Source organism: Phalacrocorax carbo, chromosome 5 (genome assembly GCF_963921805.1).
Source record: "Phalacrocorax carbo chromosome 5, bPhaCar2.1, whole genome shotgun sequence".
NCBI classification, from domain to species: domain Eukaryota; kingdom Metazoa; phylum Chordata; class Aves; order Suliformes; family Phalacrocoracidae; genus Phalacrocorax; species Phalacrocorax carbo.
This window is the reverse complement of record NC_087517.1, coordinates 65,124,757-65,146,674: the sequence shown is the minus strand read 5'-3', so window position 1 is coordinate 65,146,674 and position 21,918 is coordinate 65,124,757. Positions and strand designations below refer to the sequence as shown.

General features: G+C 43.2%; 1 protein-coding gene across 4 annotated transcripts in view; it reads left to right on the top strand.

Annotated features, from left to right (window-relative positions):
• The first annotated feature begins 4,005 nt into the window (after window positions 1-4,005).
• The window catches only part of BBOX1 (gamma-butyrobetaine hydroxylase 1), a 38,635-nt gene continuing 20,722 nt past the window's right edge, over window positions 4,006-21,918 (top strand). The window contains exons 1-3 of one of the 4 annotated variants that reach the window (XM_064452837.1): window positions 4,008-4,091; window positions 10,079-10,499; window positions 12,207-12,321. In XM_064452837.1, the coding sequence (XP_064308907.1) occupies window positions 10,128-10,499; window positions 12,207-12,321 (487 nt within the window). In that variant the 5' untranslated portion in view covers window positions 4,008-4,091; window positions 10,079-10,127. Of the gene's footprint in view, window positions 4,092-4,344; window positions 4,439-9,648; window positions 9,721-10,078; window positions 10,500-12,206; window positions 12,322-21,918 lie in introns of those variants that run through there. The other 3 variants (XM_064452836.1, XM_064452838.1, XM_064452839.1) reach the window with 3 other exon arrangements.

The following is a 21,918-nucleotide window of genomic DNA, read 5'->3' as shown; positions in this document are numbered from 1 at the left end:
GGCTAATTTGCAGCCAGGCCCAGTTGTTGTTTCTAACATTTATATTTCTGTGGTAATTAGGGTTTTCAAAAGTCAGGCATCCCCCTGTGCTGCATATATATTGATTTATAGCTCCTATCCTAACCACCATCCAATTTGTCTGGTTCCACAACCATATGCAGGCTGTGTGGTATTTATTTACTTACATAGTCTTACTGAATTTAGTATTAATTCCGCTACGTTTCAGCCTGCCCTGCTGCACAGATGTCTCAGGCCTGCTCTAAGTTGCTGCTTAGATCTCCTCAGCAGACGTGTAGAGCTGAAGCTCACGGGACCAGGAAAACATCACTGTTGCTGGTATATCTGACTCCACTGGGAATACTGGTCTAGTTTATAACCTTCTACTGTCATTTCAGGGTAACAAAATTATTGGACAAACATCACCCTTTGCTTCCTAAGGATGAGCTGCCTCTTACGCCCTTTGCGTGTTAGCCTGTGGCTTTAAATTTTGCAGCGCCCTTTACCTACTAATTGCTGCCAACCCGAAATTTATTTGGCAGTGACTTACTGCATAGACTAGTAGTCGCACGGAAACCTGCGGTGTAACCCCCACGGTATCGTACTTCCCTAGATGAGTGAAAGCGCCGGAGTAAAGCCCAAAGGGAATTGGTGAACTGATCTTGTGCTACAGCATTCAGCAAAACGATGTCGTGACAGTAAAAAGGCACGTAAATACACTGTAAAATAAATAAGGTCCAGATTTTCATTCTATAGCACGTCTGACATCATAAATTTAAATCTAAAATCCTTTTTTATAGATACCCGCCACATACAAGTACAACGCTAATGATTCGTATTTTGCTGAGTTATGTCATCTTGAAGGCAGTTTGTTTTTATTTCCACTTGGATAGGATACTTTTCCACTTGCGTATTATATAATACTCCTTATAAAAATAGAGACCCGGTCTTGCAAACACCTTGGAGCGCTCCCGTTACAAAATGAGGCTTGTGACCGTTTCAGTTCTCACACCCTCCTCCTTATGCTTAATACTTAAAAACGTTCCTATTTTGGCTTGAAAAAAAAAAAACAAACCAACCTCCATTCTTGGTCTAAGTACAGCTTTTATTCCTAAGGTCTAAACAGAATTTCTTCTGGTTCTTTTTTTCAGCCTGATGTGGACTAAATGTATGCTTATATGCTTAGTTTATGTTAATAATAGTTTCCACTCGTTAAAAACCCCTAAATATATTATTTATGCACAATTTGATTTGTTTCTCCATGCTTGAAACGGATTCACTTGATTTTTCCCTTTAATTACTAAAAATAAGAAATTATGATAAATATATACCATATAAAAATGTTTTCTTTCAGCCATTATGCATTTAATAGGGTGTGCACTGGTTCTAAAAGAAAGCAAAGAAGCAAAAGTATTTAAAAAACTTAATGTAATAGGTTGCAAAGCCAACAGTGTAAGAGTCAGGAAATTAAAAACTGTGGCTTCTCAAGTGACGATCTACAGTCAGCGTAGGCTGAATGTTCACACTGCCCTTTCCTAAGAGCTACTACTTACAGGTTAGCAACTGACACAAGGAATAAATGCAGGTACAGAATTTTCTTCTTTCCTTTTTTTTTAATGAAGAGTAACTAAAACACTGGAATAAAGCAGTTTGTAAACACTATATATTTTGTAAACAGTATATATGAAATGAACCCAATTATCTGCCAGACATCCGATCTATCAAACCTTGAAAATAATGTAGAATTTTCAGGCTCCTGGTTTCAAATAACAAATTGAATTGGGGGGAGGGGAAGAGGTGCACATTTGTTACTTTGGTTACTTACTAAAAAAAAAAAAAACAACCTAGGATGACAGTCATGCCAACCAAGAATATGTGTGTTCCACAGAGAAAATAGGGAAAAAAACAAGGCAAGAGTGTGAAAGAAAGGTGGAAAATGGATGTGGGATCTAATATGAAAGCAGCTAATTCCTACTGCTCTTTCCTTAAAAGAAAGTAATGAATCCAACTCCATGCATTACAGCACTGCTTTGGCACATGAAGATTGTTTTTTATTGAAGATGTTGAACGATAACTACCAACAAAAATATTTAATTTCCTATAAGTCACAGACTTGGTCTTAGCCCTTTTTAACTGCCAAAATGCTTAGACAGTCTCTAAACAGTCATTGAATATTTTCACTTCTGCATGTACTCGTTTCCATCCAACTAGCCAACTTCTTCATGAATGCTTTACTGTCTGTGAAAGTGCTGCTTAGGCAACATTTATGTTGAAGGTTTTCCCTTTATTGGCTATACTGAGGCACCAGGACTTTTCTGGGCACTTTGCAGACCACAGTATGGCCGCTGAGTGTCCAGTGGAGCAGGTGCCTCTTGCACAGCTGGGAAAAAGCTTCCCATCAGGAGGAAAATAAAGGTTTTCCTTTTCCTTTTTAGTTCATCTCTTATTTTTTCATGTCAGTCATGCCACCAGCTTATGCGTACCGAAGAAGGTGGGGATTCCAGTCCAGTACAAGCTGAAAACTTGAAGACCAACATGGGCTGCTCCGGCCAAAAACTGGCAGGTGCTACGTCCTGCTATTGCCTTCAACCACATGAGCCATGTTTCTGTCTATTAGAACCTCCCTTCCTTCAATCATGAGAAACACACTGTTCAAAAAAATGTAGCAATAACGTATTTGCCAGCCAGAAGGTATCAGGCACTAAATAATGAGGGTATGTTAATGCTGTTTTTACATTTATTCCTAAGAAGCTCATCTGCCTGAAGCTTACTGCTCAGAAGGTTTGTTTGACAGTGAAATCATAGAATGGAATCATTAAGGCTGGAAAAGAATTTTAAGATCAAGTCCAGCTGTTAACCCAACATTGCCAAGGCCACCACTAAGCCATGTCCCTAAGCACCACACCTACACCTCTTTTAAATACCTCCAGGGATGGAGACTCTGCCACTTCCCTGGGCAGCCATTTCTTCTCATCCTACCACTTCTTACTTGGGAGAAGAGACCAACCCCCACCTCGCTACAGCCTCCTCTCAGGTAGTTGCAGAGAGCGATAAGGTCTCACCTCAGCCTCCTCTTCTCCAGGCTGAACACCCCCAGCTCCCTCAGCTGCTCCTCATCAGACTTGTTCTCCAGACCCTTCACCAGCTTCATTGCCTTTTTCTGGACACGCTCCAGCACCTCAATGTCCTTCTTGTACTGAGGGGCCCAAAACTGAACACCAGATTTGAGGTGGGGCCTCACCAGGGCCGAGCACAGGGGCCCCATCCCTGCCCTTGCTGGCCACACCAGTGCTGATACAGACCTGCACCATTAACTGGGAGGATACAGACAAGGTCTGCCCCATCTGAAACAGCAGGTAGGTTTTATGCCACAACATAGGCTTTGTTTGGCCATAGTCCCACTAAATGTTGCCTGTAAAGGCCATATTTCATATGTGGTGATGTTTTCCATAGGCTATATCTGGCATATAGAGACCCCAGGGGTGTGGGGGTTTTTTGTTTTGTTGTGGTGGGGGTTTTGGGGTTGCTTGGTGTTTCCCCCCCCTTTGTTTCTCTCCCTGCTTCTGCTGTAAGGGCAGGTGGCTCAGCACCCCCAGGACACTCCATAGTACATTTCTTGCCAGGTCCTAGCTTTGGTCCCGTGGGTCGAAGAGGGTTCTTAGTCTGCTCTCTCTCCTCACCAAAACCTGGGAGCCTGACATAGCTGCGGAGCGTTTGCTGCACACGGGAGAAGAAGCCATAGGAAAGGATGGCTTTTTCCACCCCTTCATCTTCAAATCAAGCCAAATGCCTTTTTAAAAACCACACCGCAGTCAAGCAGAAGGTCAGTGCGGCGGCAGCCGGGAACTAACCGAGCCCGGTTCTGCGCGGGGCGTTTCGCAGCGGACTAAATAATTTATGAAAGCTCCCCCTTAGCCCGAAAGCGATCCCGAGCCCAATTCCCCGGGAAGCGCCGGGCGCGGGTGGGCGCTGCCCGCCGGGAGGGCGCTGCGGCGGGGTCCTCCCCGGGGCCGGGCCCGCCCAGCCAGGCCGAGCCCAGCCGAGCCGAGCCCCGGCAGGCCGAGCCCGGCCCCGCGGCGGGGGGAGCCGGGCAGGTAAGGGGCGCGGGGGCGCGGGGCGCGGGGGCGCGCGGCCGTGGCATCCTCCCGGAGCCCCGGGGGCGCGGGGCGCGGGGGCGCGCGGCCGTGGCATCCTCCCGGAGCCCCGCGGGCGCGGGCGCGGGCGCGGCCGTCCTGCGCGCCTCCCCGAGGGCGGCGGGCGGTGCGGCATCCCCTCGCCGCCGCGGAGCCCGCCCGAGCTGCTTGGTCATTTAATCAGGCTAGTGTAGAGGATGGGAAGGTGGAGCGGGACTCCTCGGGCGGGAGCTCCTCCCGCGCCCCCGTACGCGGTTCTACGTGGGCGTGAAGCGATGGGAACGCGCAGGGGCTTTTTCCCCTTTACGGTACAATATTTGCTTCTTTGTTTCTGTTGTAAGCGGAGAGTATCAGGCAAGCGTTTCCCTGCACGGACTTTCTGGTACGATTGTACCCAAGAGTCAGCCTCGCAATCGAAGGCAGTACGTGCGCTGTATTCAGTCTAGGGTTATTCTTTTCCTGAAGTTTGCATTATTTTTTTATTCGGGTAATGCTTACAAGATAGAAATCCTCGGTTCAAACTGAGGCCAGTGTGAACTCTCCCTGCAGTTGTCCAAGTTTTCACTTATCCGTGTTAAATTCTACTTCCTACACGGAGCTGGTTATGCCGACCAGCTTCTGATGCAGCAAACTGGTTTTAAGACACGGCTAAAACTTGGTTATCATACACTAATTATACCCTTCATTGCTCTGCAGCGTCTTAACCTTGTGTGAAAAGAGCATATGTTGTCCAAAGGAGCTCAGCTGTCTTAAAGCACCGTTAACCAGAATTAACTTCGAAGCAGCTGTGTGCGGGTAAAGCTAACAAACACACTGCTGCTGTCAGCACACAGGGGAGTCTGGGTGTGGGCTGAGGTTCGAGGGGTCTGAAGGAAACAGATTTTTGAGAAAGAGAATAGCGAGCATTGCCTTTTAACTGGAGAGCTGGGGAAGGCCGAAAGCATCGCCTCCCGGTGATGGGGATCACCTTAAATCGTAGTTGCTGTCAGCATCCAGGCTGACCCTCGCCAGGCTGCTGAGGATTACCAGTGAATAATGAAAAAGTGGACAGAAAATCCTTGAGCCTGGGATGATGTTCCCATGGGGCAGTGTGGCTCGTAGGAGCTATTGGTAGTATTTGTTTTAAACTACACAAATCTGAGGTCTCATAACTGAGAGTGGAGTTATGTATGGTGGCCTCCAGGTTTCATGCAGATAACAGTGGCTCAGAGACAAGAAACACGGACAGCTGCGATGCAGAGAATTTGTTCTGCATTATCAGTCGCTCTTCGATTTGATCATGGTTATAAGCATGCTAACTTTAGACGAACTGGTGACTTTCGCTTCTAGTTTAGTACAGAATGTAATTTCAAGTGTAAAACAGCAGTACAGGCGTTAAGTGTCTACCTGAAAATTTTGAGCATGTGAGGGGATAAAGACTCCTGGAACTCTTGCTGGTAATTTAGTCTCCGTTACTTTGAGACTAGCATCCTACTTTTATTGTAAAAACGAAAATAAAAATAAAAAACAAGGCAAACCTCTATCCAACTGTCAAGAATTGAAGAATTACACTGAAAGCAATAAGAGAATCCATGTTGTGTGACTGATTCCTTTAAACATCTTCAGTAGCTTCCTAGAATAAAAGATGTGTTTTCTGCAGTGGCCTGGCACCATCAGCACCAGGCATTTGGATTTGTTTTTCTTACCAGCAGCTCAGCTCTCGTGGACTCCAGCTTTTTTTGAGACATAAAGTTGGATTTCTCTAGCATTTAGTATCATGTCTTACCATACAGGTTTTGGGAAAACAGCAGTATAACCTAGTAGTTTCGGTGTGCAAATCACTGATCAGTGATGGAAATGGTCATTTTGCCCAGTTGCACCATTTATGGTTACTAGTAAGGGGGGGGGAAGGATGGTTTTTTATCCATCGAAGGGGAAGGTAGTAGTTGGCTTCTGTGTGGTACTTCTAAGTGTGCAGTTGCAGGATTTTCTGAAGATGTCAGTATGAACAGTTCCAAGTTCTTTACTGCCATTTTCAGGCTCACCTTAATGTTCTTTATGTGCTCAAGGTAAAGAAAAATCACTTAATTAGGGATCAGGAATAACATGCAGTTTTCAGACAAAACCACCGAGTCCATGGACACCTCTCCTTTCCTTACAGTAGGCTGGAAATGGGCAGAGCCATCAGACTGGGGTTCTTGTTCATGTGGCAGCTAGGGGCTTGTTAGTGCTACTTGAGGAATATTTCATCCCAGCCTTATGCCTTCTGCCATCCATTGCTCCAGGAAGGAGGAATGCCAGCACTAGGCTGCCTTTGTCTTTCCAGCAGGAGCTGGTAGTTACCCTCTTCCCCCATGGTGGTTTGGAGTGCTGTGGTCCCTGGGAGGGTTGGAGTGGCTGGGCGCTGCGTCTACAGCCTGCAGCTGGGTGGCCTCACCGTCCAGGTCTTGCATGGTGCAAGTGAGAAAGAGGGGGCTCGATGTGCCTGTCACTCACCTGGCACACGACTCCCAGCTGGGGAGGCTGAGCACCGGTAGCAGAAGTAGTGACAAATCCCTGATTGCTGTGAAATGCCTTATTGGAGTACTCCAGTGAAGACATGCCAGGTGTCTTCCCCGTGGAGAACCTGACCCAGAATACTCTAGCAGCCCACTGATGCAAACTGGAGAAAATCCTACCGAAGGGAAAAGTTTCTGCTGTGGTGCTGTGTGTATGGGACAAAAACTAGACTTGCAGATCTATTTGATTTGTGTATCTAAGAAGAAAAACATCTAGTGGGCATGCTGTAGCAGGTATTTTTAATCACTGGCATCTGGATTTTCACTTTAATAATGATACCATGATGTGGCTAACTCAAGGAAAACAACAAACGGCCTCTTTATTGTAACAAGATTTCTGTCCGTAGGTGGCTAAGCTGAAAAATTGCTTTACAGCAAAGACAGAAACAGAACTTTGATGCAAACACTGCGGTGTGTTTAAAGAGTAAATGCTTAACTTCACCACAAGGGAAATCTTTTTGCTACAATAATTTTCATGGTTTCCTCTCACATAACCAGCAAACTGAATAATACTAGAGTTGGCGGGCCTGATTCTCTCCTGATTAACAGTGGTGTTATGTAGGTACTAGTTCATTGACCTCAATAAATAGATATAAAGGAAAAAATTGGATAGGTCTGGAGTCTTGGGGCAGAGTACCCATAGATAAAGTAGGCAGGTTTGATACAAGGCCGGCTGAACTGTGATCCAGGTGTGCCTCTTGGCAGCGTTGGGGCTGGGGCATATGATGTTCAGGCATAGGTCACTGTGGCACATGTCTGAAGTTAGGCGAGAGGAGCTCTGCTGTACGATCTTCTCACGTCGAAGCAATGGTGAAAATTCCCGCTTGGCTTACGGCCTTCGCCATTGTAACATAAATGGCACGTAACTCACCTCAGTAGCTTCCAGAAGTTTTGTTGGTTTGTTTTTTATCTAGAAGTTTTGTCTGGCAGGACTGGTTGCATCTGGTTTTTTTAGGTTGACCTTTTGTTCCAAAGCATTTACAAAACTTACTGTTATAGATTTAGAAGAGATTCTGCTTGACATGCATTTTTTTGGTGACTGAGTTATCCATTACCAGGTGAACAAATACCAGTAAAGTGACATCTGTGATAGGAAGTCAATAAACTCACCCAGTTTTTTTGCCATAAAAGAAAATTCTGATGTGGTTTTCTATTACCACGAGTGTTATGAGGAGTCTCTTAGAAATTCAGATTTCTTAACTGAATGGTAAAATAGATGCCCAGAAGCCCTTTGAATCTGGCAGGCTTCATGTAGGACTTTAAACTTCGTGATGGCTCTTCCCTGAGAGACAGTCAGAAAGTGAAGGCTTAAATATTTTTTCCTTTTTTTTTTTTTGTTTTGTCTTGCTTTTTTCCCCCTTGTTTTGCCATTTTGAAGAAAAATGTTTATAGTAAGTTCATATGCAATGTCCAGGTAGTTGCAGCCTCCATGCTAAAGTTAAAAGATGATGACCCTTTGCTTAGGTTAAACACTAAGCGTGTGAATAATATTTGAATTATTTAGTAAGCCACATAAGTAAGATGAGAAAATTGTGTACAAAACCAGTACATGAACTACTGGATGGATGGATGTAATGAACGTATGAAACACATTATGGACAAACTACATAATGAACTCTTTAAGTGGGTGCATTACGTATTTCCAGTTGTCAGATTTTCCCCTGCCCATCACTAGTAAGCCAGAGGAGCTTTCCGGTGGCCTTAAACTTCAGAAGCAAGTTCTGGTTCTCATGGGCTTCTCTTAAGCAGATGCCTACAGGAGTACCTACTTATATTTCGTACGCAAAGAAAAACATCTGTATCCCCAAAGGAGACGGGTAGTTGGCTCTGGGAAGAGTCCTCTGCGCTTGAATTCCTCATGCACTGAAAGGCAGGTGGAAAGAACTGATCAGACCATTTATGTTGTTCATATGCTTTCTAGCAGTGTTCTTAAATTCAAGTGGATATGAGCGCCATGCTTTGTGCTGGACAATTCAGTTTTAGGTTTAGTTGGGTTTTTTTGGGGAAACCAGATATTCTCTAGTTTCAGTATATTGGAAACCTTCATTGTGTCCCAGTACTTGTCTTTTGTTTCAAGGAGGTTAGAATAAGTATCCAATTATCACGTGTTAAAATCCCTAAAACACATCTTTGCAGTCTCACATAATAAAACTTCGTCCAAGAAATCTCAGAAGGAGACTGCAGCCAGTCTTGCTGTGTAAATATTTTTACAGTTAGGAGGAAAATTGAGTCGCTTGAATAATGCTTTGGAATTAAGGTGGAGATACACATGTATTTATTTACATATGTATGTTTGTGTGTGTATATATATATATAAAAAGGAAAAATATTCAGTCTGGATATAAAAGAGGTTTAAGTCTGTGTGCACAAAACCAGCTGTAGCTTGGACTGCATTGCAAGGGAAGGTCGGTAGTTACTGGGTTCCAGCGGAACTACTGTGGCACGCAAGAGAAAGTGGAAGTTGATATTCTGATTTGCTATAGTCAATCAAATGAAATAAAACCAAAAGGAGACCCAAGGGTCCTGTATAATCTAGTTCTAACTTGTAGCAAAGGAAAAAAAATATAAAAAACCTTCTGACAACTCCAGTAGGTCTTAGTGAGTCAAAATACTGAAGCCAATGAGTTTTTTTTTTCTGCACAAAGACAGTTGGGGAGAATTTGGTCATGGCAGGGCATCAGTATTTTGCCCTGTGGGCTTAAGAACAAAAACAACAGGAAAAGATACTGAATAATTTTGCAATCTTTGAAATGGTTAAACACTCTATTAAGATATATATGTAATAATTTATTGTTTTGGGGGGAGGCCAAGTATTTTTCTGAATAAGAAAAACATTAGACCAGAACTTCTTTTCTAATTTAGGATTCGGATGCATTATCTTTCTGCAGTACAGAATGCAGCTAGTTTAAATAGCAGAGCGTATCTATAGAGAGCAGTCCGGCTGTGAAAGGAGGAAGGAGCCCTCGCAGAACTCTCTTGCTGTAGCTAAAGTCATGTTTACAACAGATGGCTTCTGTGTTCCCTTTTCCATAGTAGCCACAGCAGGAATTAAGGTATGTGTACTTTAAAGCTTTAGCTTTTGACCATGGTTGGTAGTACCTCTCGCTTTTGATACGCGGGACTCATCTCAAGGTCTCTTTTTAAAAGAGACTATTTGTGTGATACCTATTGAACTGAGTGCAGCAACAGAAGATGGCTGAGGTGATGAATCAGATCGAAGCCCTGCTAAATTAAGCGATGTTTTAAAAGATGGGTCTGAATACACTCTCTGCACCTCAGAAAATATTAACGACAGATAATGAATATTCCTAAAGATTTAGGCATGGGGAAGGGAGGGGAGAATAATCTTAAAATGTTTTTTCCTGTTATACTGACTCCTTCAGTAACAAACCGCTCTTCGTGGTGTTTTAGGAGCTCCGTGAAGGCATTCTCCCTCTGATGACTTCATAAAGACGCCAAAATGTGGAGGGCGGTGGCTAACGCCCTGCCGAGGGCCAAAGTCCCCGGAGGCAGGGCATGCTGGCTGCGGCCGGCGCAGGGCAGGAGCCCGCTCACCGGCACCCCTCGGCATCGCGCCGCGCCAGGGCTCCGCGCCGCCCGGCTGCTCGGCATGAGCCCGGCGATACGGAAGGTGGAAGCTCTGGATGCGGGTCACTTTGTCCGCGTGGAGTGGGAGGATGGGAGCGAGAGCCGCTACCCCTGCGTCTGGCTGCGGGACAACTGCCAGTGTCCCCAGTGCTTCCTGCGCTCGGCCAGGGCGCGCAGGCTGGTCATCGAGGACCTGGACGTGAACATCGTGGTGAAGGAAGTCGCTCTGGCAGACAGAAAAAAGGTATTTGAAACAATCCTCCGTTCACCCTCTCATGAAACTTGTCTAACGCGGCTTGTTAATCTGTAAATTGGGGGCAGTGCCAGGTTATACTTTAATCGCAATTTGTTTATCCACAAACCCTACCGTGTATTTGCAAAGCTTTGAGGAATAATCGCAATTTAGGAAACTCAGATCTTTCCATTTTTATATGAAATTTCACTTTACAGATGATACGCAGAGGCCGCAGGAAATTATTATTATCATTTTTAGGAAATGTGCTTTTTAAAATTCTGCCATACGTTTCTTCATCACCAGATGTTGAAAAGAAAATACAGGCATTCCTCACACAATTAATTACACCCGCCCTCTTTTTTCCTCTTTATTCTATAAGTAAATGGCTTGAAAATCAGGAAAACAAATTGCAAAGCAAAGATGACCTTAATCATAACAAAAATAACAGTTTATTAGCTAATTCCCAATGTGCAAAAGGCTTCATCGTAGAGCAAGCACTCAAACCAAAGTTGAACCCAATATTCAGAGTTGGCCTGGTGTCTGTAGCTATATCTACCTATCTACGTTAACATTTGTTCATGAAAAAGAGGTGGCTATCGGGCAAGAGAGGACAGGAATTGCCCTCCCTATGCATTTTAATCTTTCCTGCCATAAAAAAACCTAATATATCATTTAGATTTTATGGGTTTTATTAAAAGCAGTACTTGGCTCCTTTGATATGAAAACTCATTTCCCTCATTTTACACTTCAGAATGTTCTAAACATGTTAAAGATGCAGCAGTCGGCCCCGTAGCAGCTGGGGCAGCCTCCCTGCAGAGAAAGCTTGCAGAGGCTGACCCGTGCGGGACCGTGGCCCAGCCGCAGGGTAAGGGCCCGTGTTGAGGAATTCTGGTCTCCAAGTTGATTGTTTGTTACCAAAATTAATGCCGTGTAAATTCATGCTTTGAAGAGGCAAATGCATTATGATAGTAGAGGGATTGTCGTCTTCCACTTATACTCAGGGACTGATGAAAGCACAGCACTAATCCTAAACCCATACGGGTGTTTTACTGTCACGTGAAGAAGCAGAATTAAGTGAAATGGGAATGAATACCTACTCAACAGCCTTGAGAATTCAGCTGAGGGTGTGTGCTGCGCTGACCTCTTTCAGTTCATGACAAGCAAACCTTGTCAAGCAATGACAAGCAAACATTTCTTTCCATGTTATTTTTTCAGGAATTAAAAGAACCCAACACCTTTCTAAAATCTGTTTGGAAGAGGGAAGGCTTTTCAAAACCAGGACAGGGATTTCTCTCCTAGCATTTATTTTTTGCCTTTCTTGTCTTTTTTCTTTTTTAACAAGCTGTCAGTATTTTGGAAGATATTTTTGCTCTCTTCTGCATTGTGGTGAAGCGCTCTCCCCAGTGATATGTGCCAGCGTCTGTGATTCTCCTCTTGCTGCTAAGCGTGGCTTCACAGTGAAAGCAGCAAATTAGGTCATGGGTTCGTGTGAAAATGACCATTCATAAAATGTGTCAGAATTTGGATGATGTTCAGATTGGGTTTTCATTACTTGTTTGCCATTATGTGCCAGGGGAAGCTTAACTGTGATTTTATTGATCTAAATATTATAATTTCTGCAATTCCTAAGGGGTTTTTTGGTTGTTCTAGGTGGGGTTTCTCTGCGTGGTTTTTTTTTTTGTTGTTCTAAAATGATCTTTTGTTTTATGTTGGAAGATCTCTATTACATGGCCCGATGAACACGCAAGTGACTATGAAGCCGAGTGGTTGAAAAAACGGTGCTTCTCTGAAGAAGCCAGAGCAGAAATGCGAGAAGGTTTATTTTTACCAGGTAGGAATGAAAACCCCACCGGTCGTGCTTGTTTCAAACGCACGGGGTCTGACACTGACCGTCCCTGTGCGAGGAGCAGCCTACCCAGCTGGAGCAGCGGCAGCCCCTCCTGGTGCTCCGCGCCAGGCTCTGCGTGCGCAACGGGAACCCGTGTTACCCTTTCCCCCTCCTAACCTCCGGACCGGCAACGACTTCAACTGGTTGGGCTGCGTTTACTATCCTGAAAGCCTTTTCTTTCCAGAAAGGGTTTTTAGGTCTCAAAAACGAGCCTTGTGGACCAGCAGTGGTCTACGTGACAATGCAAGTGTGTGTGCGCACTGTTTAAATTATTAAATTTTTATTTTTAGAAAGTGTCTTTAGAATTGCAAGGGAGTTATAACTGAATTTGTAAAACTTACCTTTTCATGGCCTTCTGTTAAAAAGTAACTGCAGAGCGTAGCAGTGCCTGGTGCTGAAGTTCAGGTTGTGTTTGCTCTCCGTGCCGTACTTACTGCAGCCACCGGCTCTCCTGTGGCACGAAGCGTTTTGTGCAGCTGGCAGCGTAACATTTACCCAGTACACATCACTCACCCTTCCGAGTGAATAATTTATAAACCCACTAGGTTTGTCGAGATGCACGTCGTCATTTCTTCAGCATGCTCAGGACTGTGAGCACGGGACGTGTGACAACTTGCAAGATTTCTGCTAGTGCTCTTGACAGTGTCCCCGTGAGATCTGCTGCTGCAGAAAGCTGTGGATCTGTATTCAGAGCTGATGGTCTCCGTTCAAACAGGATATTGCTTTAGAAGGAAGAAACTAGAGGCAGGCTGAGGGTGTGAAACTCAGATCCAGGTGCCAGTTTCCTCAGAGCTCAGCAAAAGGCAAATCCACGACTGGTTTATGCTCCCTTATTTGGGTGATTTTTAATCTAACAAAGAAAGTTTGGTTGGTTCGTCGTTTTTTTCCCCTGAAAGATGAGAAGTGGGAAAATATGTGGCCCTAGGTATCTCCTGCATCTGAGCTTGGTTTGGCGCTTTAGGGACAACTGAAGGGACCAGTTATCTTTCCCAATTTCTGCAGGTCAAATATTCCTTAGCTCCTAGCACCCATTCTCCTAAACAAAAATCAGTTCTTAAGATTCAGCCTTTTATATCTGGCTTAAAATTTAAGCGATGAGTAATATTTCCTTTCATTTCAGTGGATCATATAACAGACGCTTCATAGTACAGAACGGAACTTTTTTCCCCTAGTGGTATAAAAATTCATGTCTACTTTAGCTTTGGCAAGAATAAACTATGCTGTTTGCTATTTTGGAGGGTTGGGCATGTTCTCAGAATGCACACGGTGAAAGCGCAAACTTCATTCAGGGAAACTAGGATTTTTATTTGGACAAATTTGGACAAATGCTGGGGAAGCTAGCAAGATGTTTTGTAGCCTTTGAGGGGAACAATGTAAATAGAACATTGCTTTAATTAATGCCCAGGCAAATTAGTCTAGATCTCTGGTTATGTTTATTAGCAAAGGTATTGATAACTGAGATTTCAGTATTTCAGATATAATGCTACTTTTTTCCCCCCATTATGAAGTCTAACAGGCTGTGATTTGCCTTCATGGGCACCCATTTACATAGGGCTTACTCTCGGCATCTAAATACAATGCTTGTTTTGGAGGCCAGTTCTCCCCTCTGCTACCACTCTTCTCCCATGGAGCCATCCAGGTAAAATATACACCAGAGGCATCTTTGATTCTCTGGGCACTGCTTTTGCAAATTCTTTTTTCCATTATAGATCTGAAGAAATATGTTTATAAAAGTTACACTAAATAAGGGCCTGCGTTAACTTTGGCTTTGTTTGGTGGTGTTAGTCTGCGCTTCCTCGTGTTTTCGGAGATGACCCGGCTCACTATGATGGACAGCTTCTCCCAGCTTTTCTCAGGTTTCAGTTGCAAAAAAGGCTGCGGTTCTAAAGCATGTGAGTTTCCGTGCTGGCTGTTTAAGACCTGTTTCTCACTGTGTCTTGGGGTAAGTTTAGAATTCCCTTTCTTCTGGTCAGTGGAGTTACACACTGCAAATTACATGCCCTTAAGTAGCTAATCATATCCCAGCAGTATAGTATTACAGCTGGAATGCCAGCCCTGCATGCTGGCTCAACAAGTATAAGAGCAAACTCACCAGGCTGCTGTAGGGAGAGGTTAACCTTCACTGCTGACATTATCACAGCTGTGGCTTTTTTCTCCCTTTTTTTTTGTCTGTCTTTTTTTTTTTGTCTTTGCAAGTGGTTAGTTGCTTTTCATGTTGCTTTTATGATGTTTTTACTCATAATTTCTGACTCAAAAAACCCTAGATGTCAGGCGTGTGTCAAACCCCAAAGAAGAATAAATCAGACTTTCACTGCATGATGGCAGCGACTATAAATAGCTCTATGGCAATATGTCAAGATTCTCCTTTTAAAAACACTGCCAGATCCTATCTGCATAGTATGCAAAGTCCGCTCTTTGTGTATATCAAAGCTCCTTTCAGCCCAGCTTAAAAGCTAGTTCCAAAGGGGCAGCAAAAGAACCATCTTCTACTTCCCGCGCTCTGGTGACTCAAAGATACTCTTTCCCCCCCCCCCCCCCTCCTGTTTACTTGTGGTCTCCCCAGCCAGCCTCAGAGGAGTGATTTACCACCTCAGAAGGTCTCTCCATAACTTAGGATATTTTGTGTGGCAGAGGAAGCTTGTGGGAGGCACTGAATAAACCAGGTGCTTTCCAGTATCAGGGCTCTCACTGCATCGCATTGCGTTTGCTGAGGCTCATTTTCTAAGGCACTGGCATCCCAACAACTAGATGTGTGGGGGAAAAAAAATATTTAAATAATATCACAATGATGATTTGCTGTTGAGTGGAGGAGAAGAAGGTCCAGCAGAGTGGTACCTGGTGCTCCTTGCATAATTAATATTTTTAACCTTAGGTTAGGTTAAGGTTTTAACCTAAGATTGAAGGTTGCAGATTATGACGGTCCTTTAAAATGTGATAATATGATACTGGATATATATCCAGCTCCACCGCAGTTTGAGTCAGGATGTTAACAGCATCAGGGGTGCTTTCAGTTTCTCTACTAGGTCATGAGAGATTATGATTGTAAGTAGTAGTAGTTAAAAGTTGCTTTTTACTTAAAGATTTTCATATTTTGACTTTATCCTGTGGTCATAATTAATCAGAGCTGCCCCCATGAGTTAGGCTGCTATATACATAATTCACAAAACAGCAAAAATAGATTTGGCCTTCATAAAACATTAAAATACACATTGTAGACAAAATAATTTTAGATGAGGTAAGTTACTCTATGCTGTCTAGACTTTCTTTCCCACGTAACTCCAGTATAGAAGGTTTTGACCAGCACCGTCCTAATCTGCATAGTAAATATTGAATAATTCCCAGTGGTTGTTGATGCACACACACTGCCTGCAGGAACTGGGCAAAGGCCGTCCTCCCATGCTGTACAAACTCTCATGCAGATGGCTTTTTGTGACTAACTGGTACGATCAAGAAATGGGATTCTTTTTTCACCTTTTTTTTTTTTTAACCCTGCCAAATTATAGTTCTGAAATTGAAAGAGGCGGTGACTCATTAATTCCCTCAAAAGCAGTTCATTCTTCCTGTTTTGAAAAGCCCATAGATCTGGAGTTTTATTAGTCATAAAGACACAAAATAATTCTATAAGACCTTTGCTTGTATCCCTTTCAAATTGTTCATCTGCATTTGTAAAAGTAAAGATTTTTAATTTGGCGATTGCAGCTGTGCTGTGCAAGTGAGACCTAAGGCTGCCCAGGCACTAATGGCTCGTTCCTATCTTTCTCACCCCTTCAGCTTTTAGAGCTTATGTTCTCAGATTTCTCCTACAGCACTATATTAACTGTGGTTATGCAGTGGGAAAAAAACATGCTATGCTGACATGATAAAATAATGAAGACCGTGAGTGGGATCAATTACTACCAGGAAATACTTGGAAGGAGTACAGGCCCTGTTCAGTGCAGCTTCTTGACAGGTTTTCAGGCTGAAGGGTTTTGTGAATAAAACTGAGAATACAGTTCCTGTTGTTCAGTATATGGCAGAATAGCGTGCCCTGTGGGCACACAATTTTCTAAGACTTTCCTATGGATGTTTTTAAAAACATTGATAAGTGGAAGAACTTCACATCACAGGATCTTTTTGGTTTTATGATGTATGCTTTCCTGCCCTTTTCCCAAACCTGCTGATTTGTCAAATTGTAAATATTGGACAACATATAATATTTCAGTCTGCTTTATAAATACTGCTTATTTTAGTGCGGACCTGTTACTTGTCTGTCTTCTACTACTGTTGAACTTACGTGGCTGTGATGGGCTCTGGGACCGGTCAGGAGAGGAAGTCCTTCACTGCTTTTCATACAACTATGAGCGGTTTAAAAGTAGTTCATGCATATATCAGGCATAAGTGCTAGAAATTAATCCTTCTAGTACTTGCAATAGATCTGAGGTCTAAAACTGGCACCCATATAGTTGAATTAAGCTCTAAGATCTCTGGAGAAAAAAAACAACCCACAATTACTAGTATGTAAAGCATAAAGATTAAAAAGGCTGTAGGAACTTCTGCGCTAAAATGATGAGGAAGTCACTATATAGTCTACTCTCTGCAACTTACTGAATGTACCTGGTATAAGTAAAATCCAACAGTCAACTGCAGAAAACCAGTATGATTGTCAGCCAATTTCCTCTGTGCTAATAGCAAAAACATTTGAGCTGACATTGAAATACTGCAACTTTCTCCCCATTTTGTATGGCTTTATTGCAATGAATCACTTTATTTTAGTCCTGGCTCTAAGAATTTTTTTTTCCACTTCTTTCTGTTCATGGAGATTATGCCTTCCTAATATTTTGAAAGGTTCAGGCAGTGCAGTAAAGACAGTGGTTTGGCTTGTGCTCTAAGTAAGCAAGTTTGTTCTTTGATTGATTTTCATAATTTTCTTCGGCATATTTAGTATTAAACTAAGCAGTCATAAAGCATTTTACCCTGTTGCACGTGAAATTTCCATGAATGTGCTAAGGAAATGTGTCATTTTGAAAAAGCGGTGAAAGAGTAGCTGTGATGGTTTACCATTAAGACAGAACGCTATATCAAGGCAGGCTTTGTGAAGGGCTGTGCTTTATGCAGTACCGTTCCTTATTTTCATCAGTGACTACGGTGAAAGGAATAGCCACATTAAGTTTGCAGATGACACCAACTAGGTGTTGATTGGAAGCGTGTTGAAGGACCGGGATTACAACTCTAAATGACCTTGACAAATAGGAGAAATGGTAAAAACAATAAAAAATGCCTAACGGGTTGAGTGACTAGTTCATCTAGCCTAATAGTCTCCAGCAGCAAGGCAGTAAAAGTATGTGAGCCAAGCCACTCTCTGCAGTTTGTTCCCTTGGTAGTTCTTCAGCGTCCGTGTCATTGCGGCGGGGTTTCCTGTAGGACACTGCAGCTCTGCCAGCCGAGTGCAGGGTAGGGAGATGACCGGCTGGGCTGGGGGGGGTTGGTACGGGTCACGAGCTGAACGTGAGCCTATGCTGGCAGGCTGGTTTGGGATCAGGGCAGACATTGCTTTTAGCTGAGTCCAAAGAGCAGTCTGATCTGCAGAAGAGATGAAGCGTCTGCTCCATTTGATGGAGTAAGGCTTCCGTAGCGTGTATCATTTCTGAGCACCACACATCAAGAAAGATTACACAGTGCTCATCGGAAAGCACTGTACATGCTTAATGGTCTAGAAGCATCTAAGAAATCAAGTGCTGGGGGCAGAGTGGGGAGAGAGAAGGAACTGTTTGTTTTGCCTGTTCGTGGTAGGTACGTCACTATACAAATGCATGCGTACGTATGTGTACAGCTTTTCTTAATGCTGTTCAGAATAGGTAAAAAATTAAGCTTAGACAAGCCATAAAAAGTTTGAAATTAAAAGGAAGATTTAAAGGCACATAGTGAGGGCATCTTTTTAATAGCAATTACTTTACAAGCTACGCTGGCTTTTTTTCCTCCCAGATACCAACGTTCCATACGTTTCCCAGGATTAGTAATACTTGGAGCTGTACACAATGCGTTTTCAGCTTTTGGCACGTTTACCAGAGTGTCATTACGGAGTACATTGGCAAATGTCAGGGGGAAAGGTTACTCCTGCAGTAGCTCAAAGACTAAGCTCTTGGCTCCATCGAGATGCCACTGAAGGGCTGGGAACTTGGAGCCTTTCTTCTCTGAAAATGAGGTAGGTTTTATAAGTATTCGTGTACCAGCCTGCACCTTTGAAAAGAGAAACAAACCCAAACCACTAAGGATGCTGGTTGCACTTGTCACTGGAAGTGAATTAATGTGAGAGAACTGGAACTTCGAGGACAGAGTTTATAGCCTTGCCAGGCAGGATTTAACTATATATACCGCTTTCTGACTTTTTGGGGTTTGTTTTTTGTTTGTTTTTTTTTAATACAAAGTAACTAAACATTAAAAAAAAAAAAAAAAAAAGCCTGAGAAGCTGCTTTACTGAGCCATTTCTCAGTTTTAGTAGCTGCCTGGAAGAGTACCAGTGAACAGGTCAGGTTCCTTGAAATTTTGCAATTTCCACGTCATAGTGGTCTTGTAGAAGTTAACCATCTCTCCAGTCAGTAGGCGGTGTGACTCCCGAATACACTGCAGCATCTGGGAAAGGATAAATTCCCAATACCTTAACAGGGTTCACAGTATTCATAGTTTCTATGCAGAGAAAAAAAATTGCTTTTGCAGGTTACTTACAGAAACATTTTGAATTTGAATTTTTGTCCCCCTCGGCTCCACAGAGCTGTAGATGAGGCCGGGTGGCGGCCTCCATTGCAGTGGGTCTGGTCGGGAGGAAGACCTAATGGGTTCTTGTTCCTTGACCGGTCTCCCCAGGTCAGCTGTAAGTGTCGGCAGATCTGTTATACCGAACCCAAGGACTGTCCCTCACAGGCACGCTGAGCGTGCGCTGGTTTGCGGTGCTGTGGCACGGCAGGGGTTGCAACAAAAGCCAAAACCACCCCAAAAACCAACACCACAGCCCATGACCATTGGCTGCAGAAGGGGCAGCCCGTGCTAGGTGGAACTTCTAGCAAGCACAATAGGAATCGGGAGTTTGAACACGAGGACGCATCAGTCCGTGTACTCGGGGAAGCCTGGGGCTCCTGGAGCTGCAGTTAAATTCCAGGGGCGTATATTAATTTTCCAAAGTGGGGAGAAATCTGTTGGTATAGTCCTTGAAATACTAATATTCCTCTACTTGTTTTATATAAGGAAGATTAGGAAATATTTATTAGCAATACAGCAAGAAAGACTAGGAAGGAAAAGTTGAAACTTAAAATGTTCCATTAGTTTTCACATGGTTATTTACCTGCACCAACACTGATGCTTAAAATTGTCTTTCAAAGGCTAGTCTAGGCAGTTCACACAGCATACCTACAGCTATTTTAATTTCATAACTTTTAATAGAGAAAAAGGAAAACATTATTTTATTTTCCCCCATCTTTCAAGTATGGGAAAGGCTGTGTATTGAGTTAAACACACTGGAGCAGTGAGTAGCAGGCCATGGAGTGGTCTCAGAAAGGAATTTAACGAGGTGAGATTATACCTCTCCTCGAGGATTGCGCTTTTTTTCATTTTGTGAACATGTTGTGAAATTCAACAGCTTGTCAATCATACTACAGCTTCCTTGAAACACGGGATAGAGTATAAAAGATGGTCTATGTAGATCGCTCATATTTGGGTATGTGCGTTGTGTTTCTTGGACAGTCTCTAACTAGCCTTAGCCAAAGGGGAGGGGAACACTAGGGGCTGGAAATTTGCAGACTTTGCAACTGTTGAAAAATGTTGTAACTATGTAGTGTCTGGGTTTGGTTTTTTTTATGAGCACATTGCATTTTGTATTTGCTGCCTATACCTAGGGAGAAGAAAAAAAAAAAAACCCCAACCTGTCCCTTTACATCTGTTTGCAGTGCAGAATGTCCCTCAGTCACCTGGTGAAATCCCCCAGAGCTCCCATTCTGAAAGCTGCTTGCACTATGTAGTGGGTTTTATTGGTTATTTACTCATTAAAAAGTTTTACAATAGAAAAACTGATTCGTGAGGAAATCATCTTATAATAGCTACTGGTATTGTGGTGTGTCTGTATGTGCTTTCATAAATATACATAGATAAGTGGTGGTGCAAATACAACAGAGAAACAATTACCAATGATGCTTTCTAGCCAGGCATCTTAATAAAAGTTATATTTTGACCTAAGATTCATTTACAAGAGTAAACCTGTAGTCCTTTCAGTTTTGATGTTCTAACAATGCTTACAAATGCAATATGTAACAAGAAAACCACTACCAAGCCCCTGTAGCAGCTTTCTTTCAGGTGCATGGGCAACCCTTTCACTTGGCTTTACACCCTGGGCTATTTAAAGCCCCCTGTACTAGTTTAAAATCTCCATAAATAAAAAAAATAAACAAAAGACCAAGATAGGTTCAGTGGTCCAGGGACACCATGCAGTACTTTAAGATGTTCTTCTCTGGAATTCTTTCAGCTGCGAAAGAAAAATCACTATTAGTTGTGAAGTACCAAACGTGGGCCACAGGTGTGGGATTCCCGCGCCGTCTGCCAGTAGCACAGACAGACAGACAAAAGTTAACTTCGGTAACAACTGACAGACTCCAGCAAGTGTCCTGGTGAGCAGCTGTGCGTGGGAGCCGCGCCTAACTTCCTACCTTTTCACTTTCTGTCTACATACCATCCCCTGAGTTCTCGGCTGAATGCACTGGAGCCGGTCAAACTTAGGTGATACCTGTTTCAGTGTTGTATAGAAAAACAGGGAAAAAACAGGCGGGGTGGGGTGGGTGGAGATAACCTTGATTATTTTAACAAAGTGAGCTCGGCTTATGAATATTAAGGCCAAAATAAAGAATCCTGGGGTTTAGTTGTTATTATGTGGTTTTGCCTGCACTAATGAACCGCTACAGCACTGTGTGTTATTGAAGGAAATCAAATGCATTGTGCAAATGTCTCTGAGAAAAAAATCTTTAAATATACCTGACTGGAATACTTTAAAATGGCTTGTTAACAAAGGCGTTCTTCCTGCAGCATCCTGATACTTCCCAGCTTCCCCGCAGGGACAGATGACCCTATCAGTAGGTTTTTTTCCTAAATCTGGTATATGCTACTGGTATGGTATGACTGTGATTTGAGTTTGCGCAAAATTATGCGTGGAATAATAGAAAGTAGGAACATCAGTTGGGAAGGTCAGTGATGCGTCCCATCACTTAAGGAGGAATGAACATATTATTATTATATTTCTTTTCAAATTTTGAAATATTCTGAAAGCAACAGGTGAGCGAAGTCCCAGAGGAGTGGATGTCTGAGCTTAGACTGACACAATTTTTGAAGCACGCGGCGCTATATTTGGCCTTGTTGTGAGTCTGCTAATTTTACATGGAAATCGCTTTCCTCATCTGTGTTTTGCAATGGTCCTGCTATATCCCTCACCCGAGGCCTGGAGCATACTCAGTGTGAAAGGATTATATGGGCAATTTCACTGTCAAACTTTAAAAAAAAAAAAAAAGGCTGTGGAGCATCTGCAGG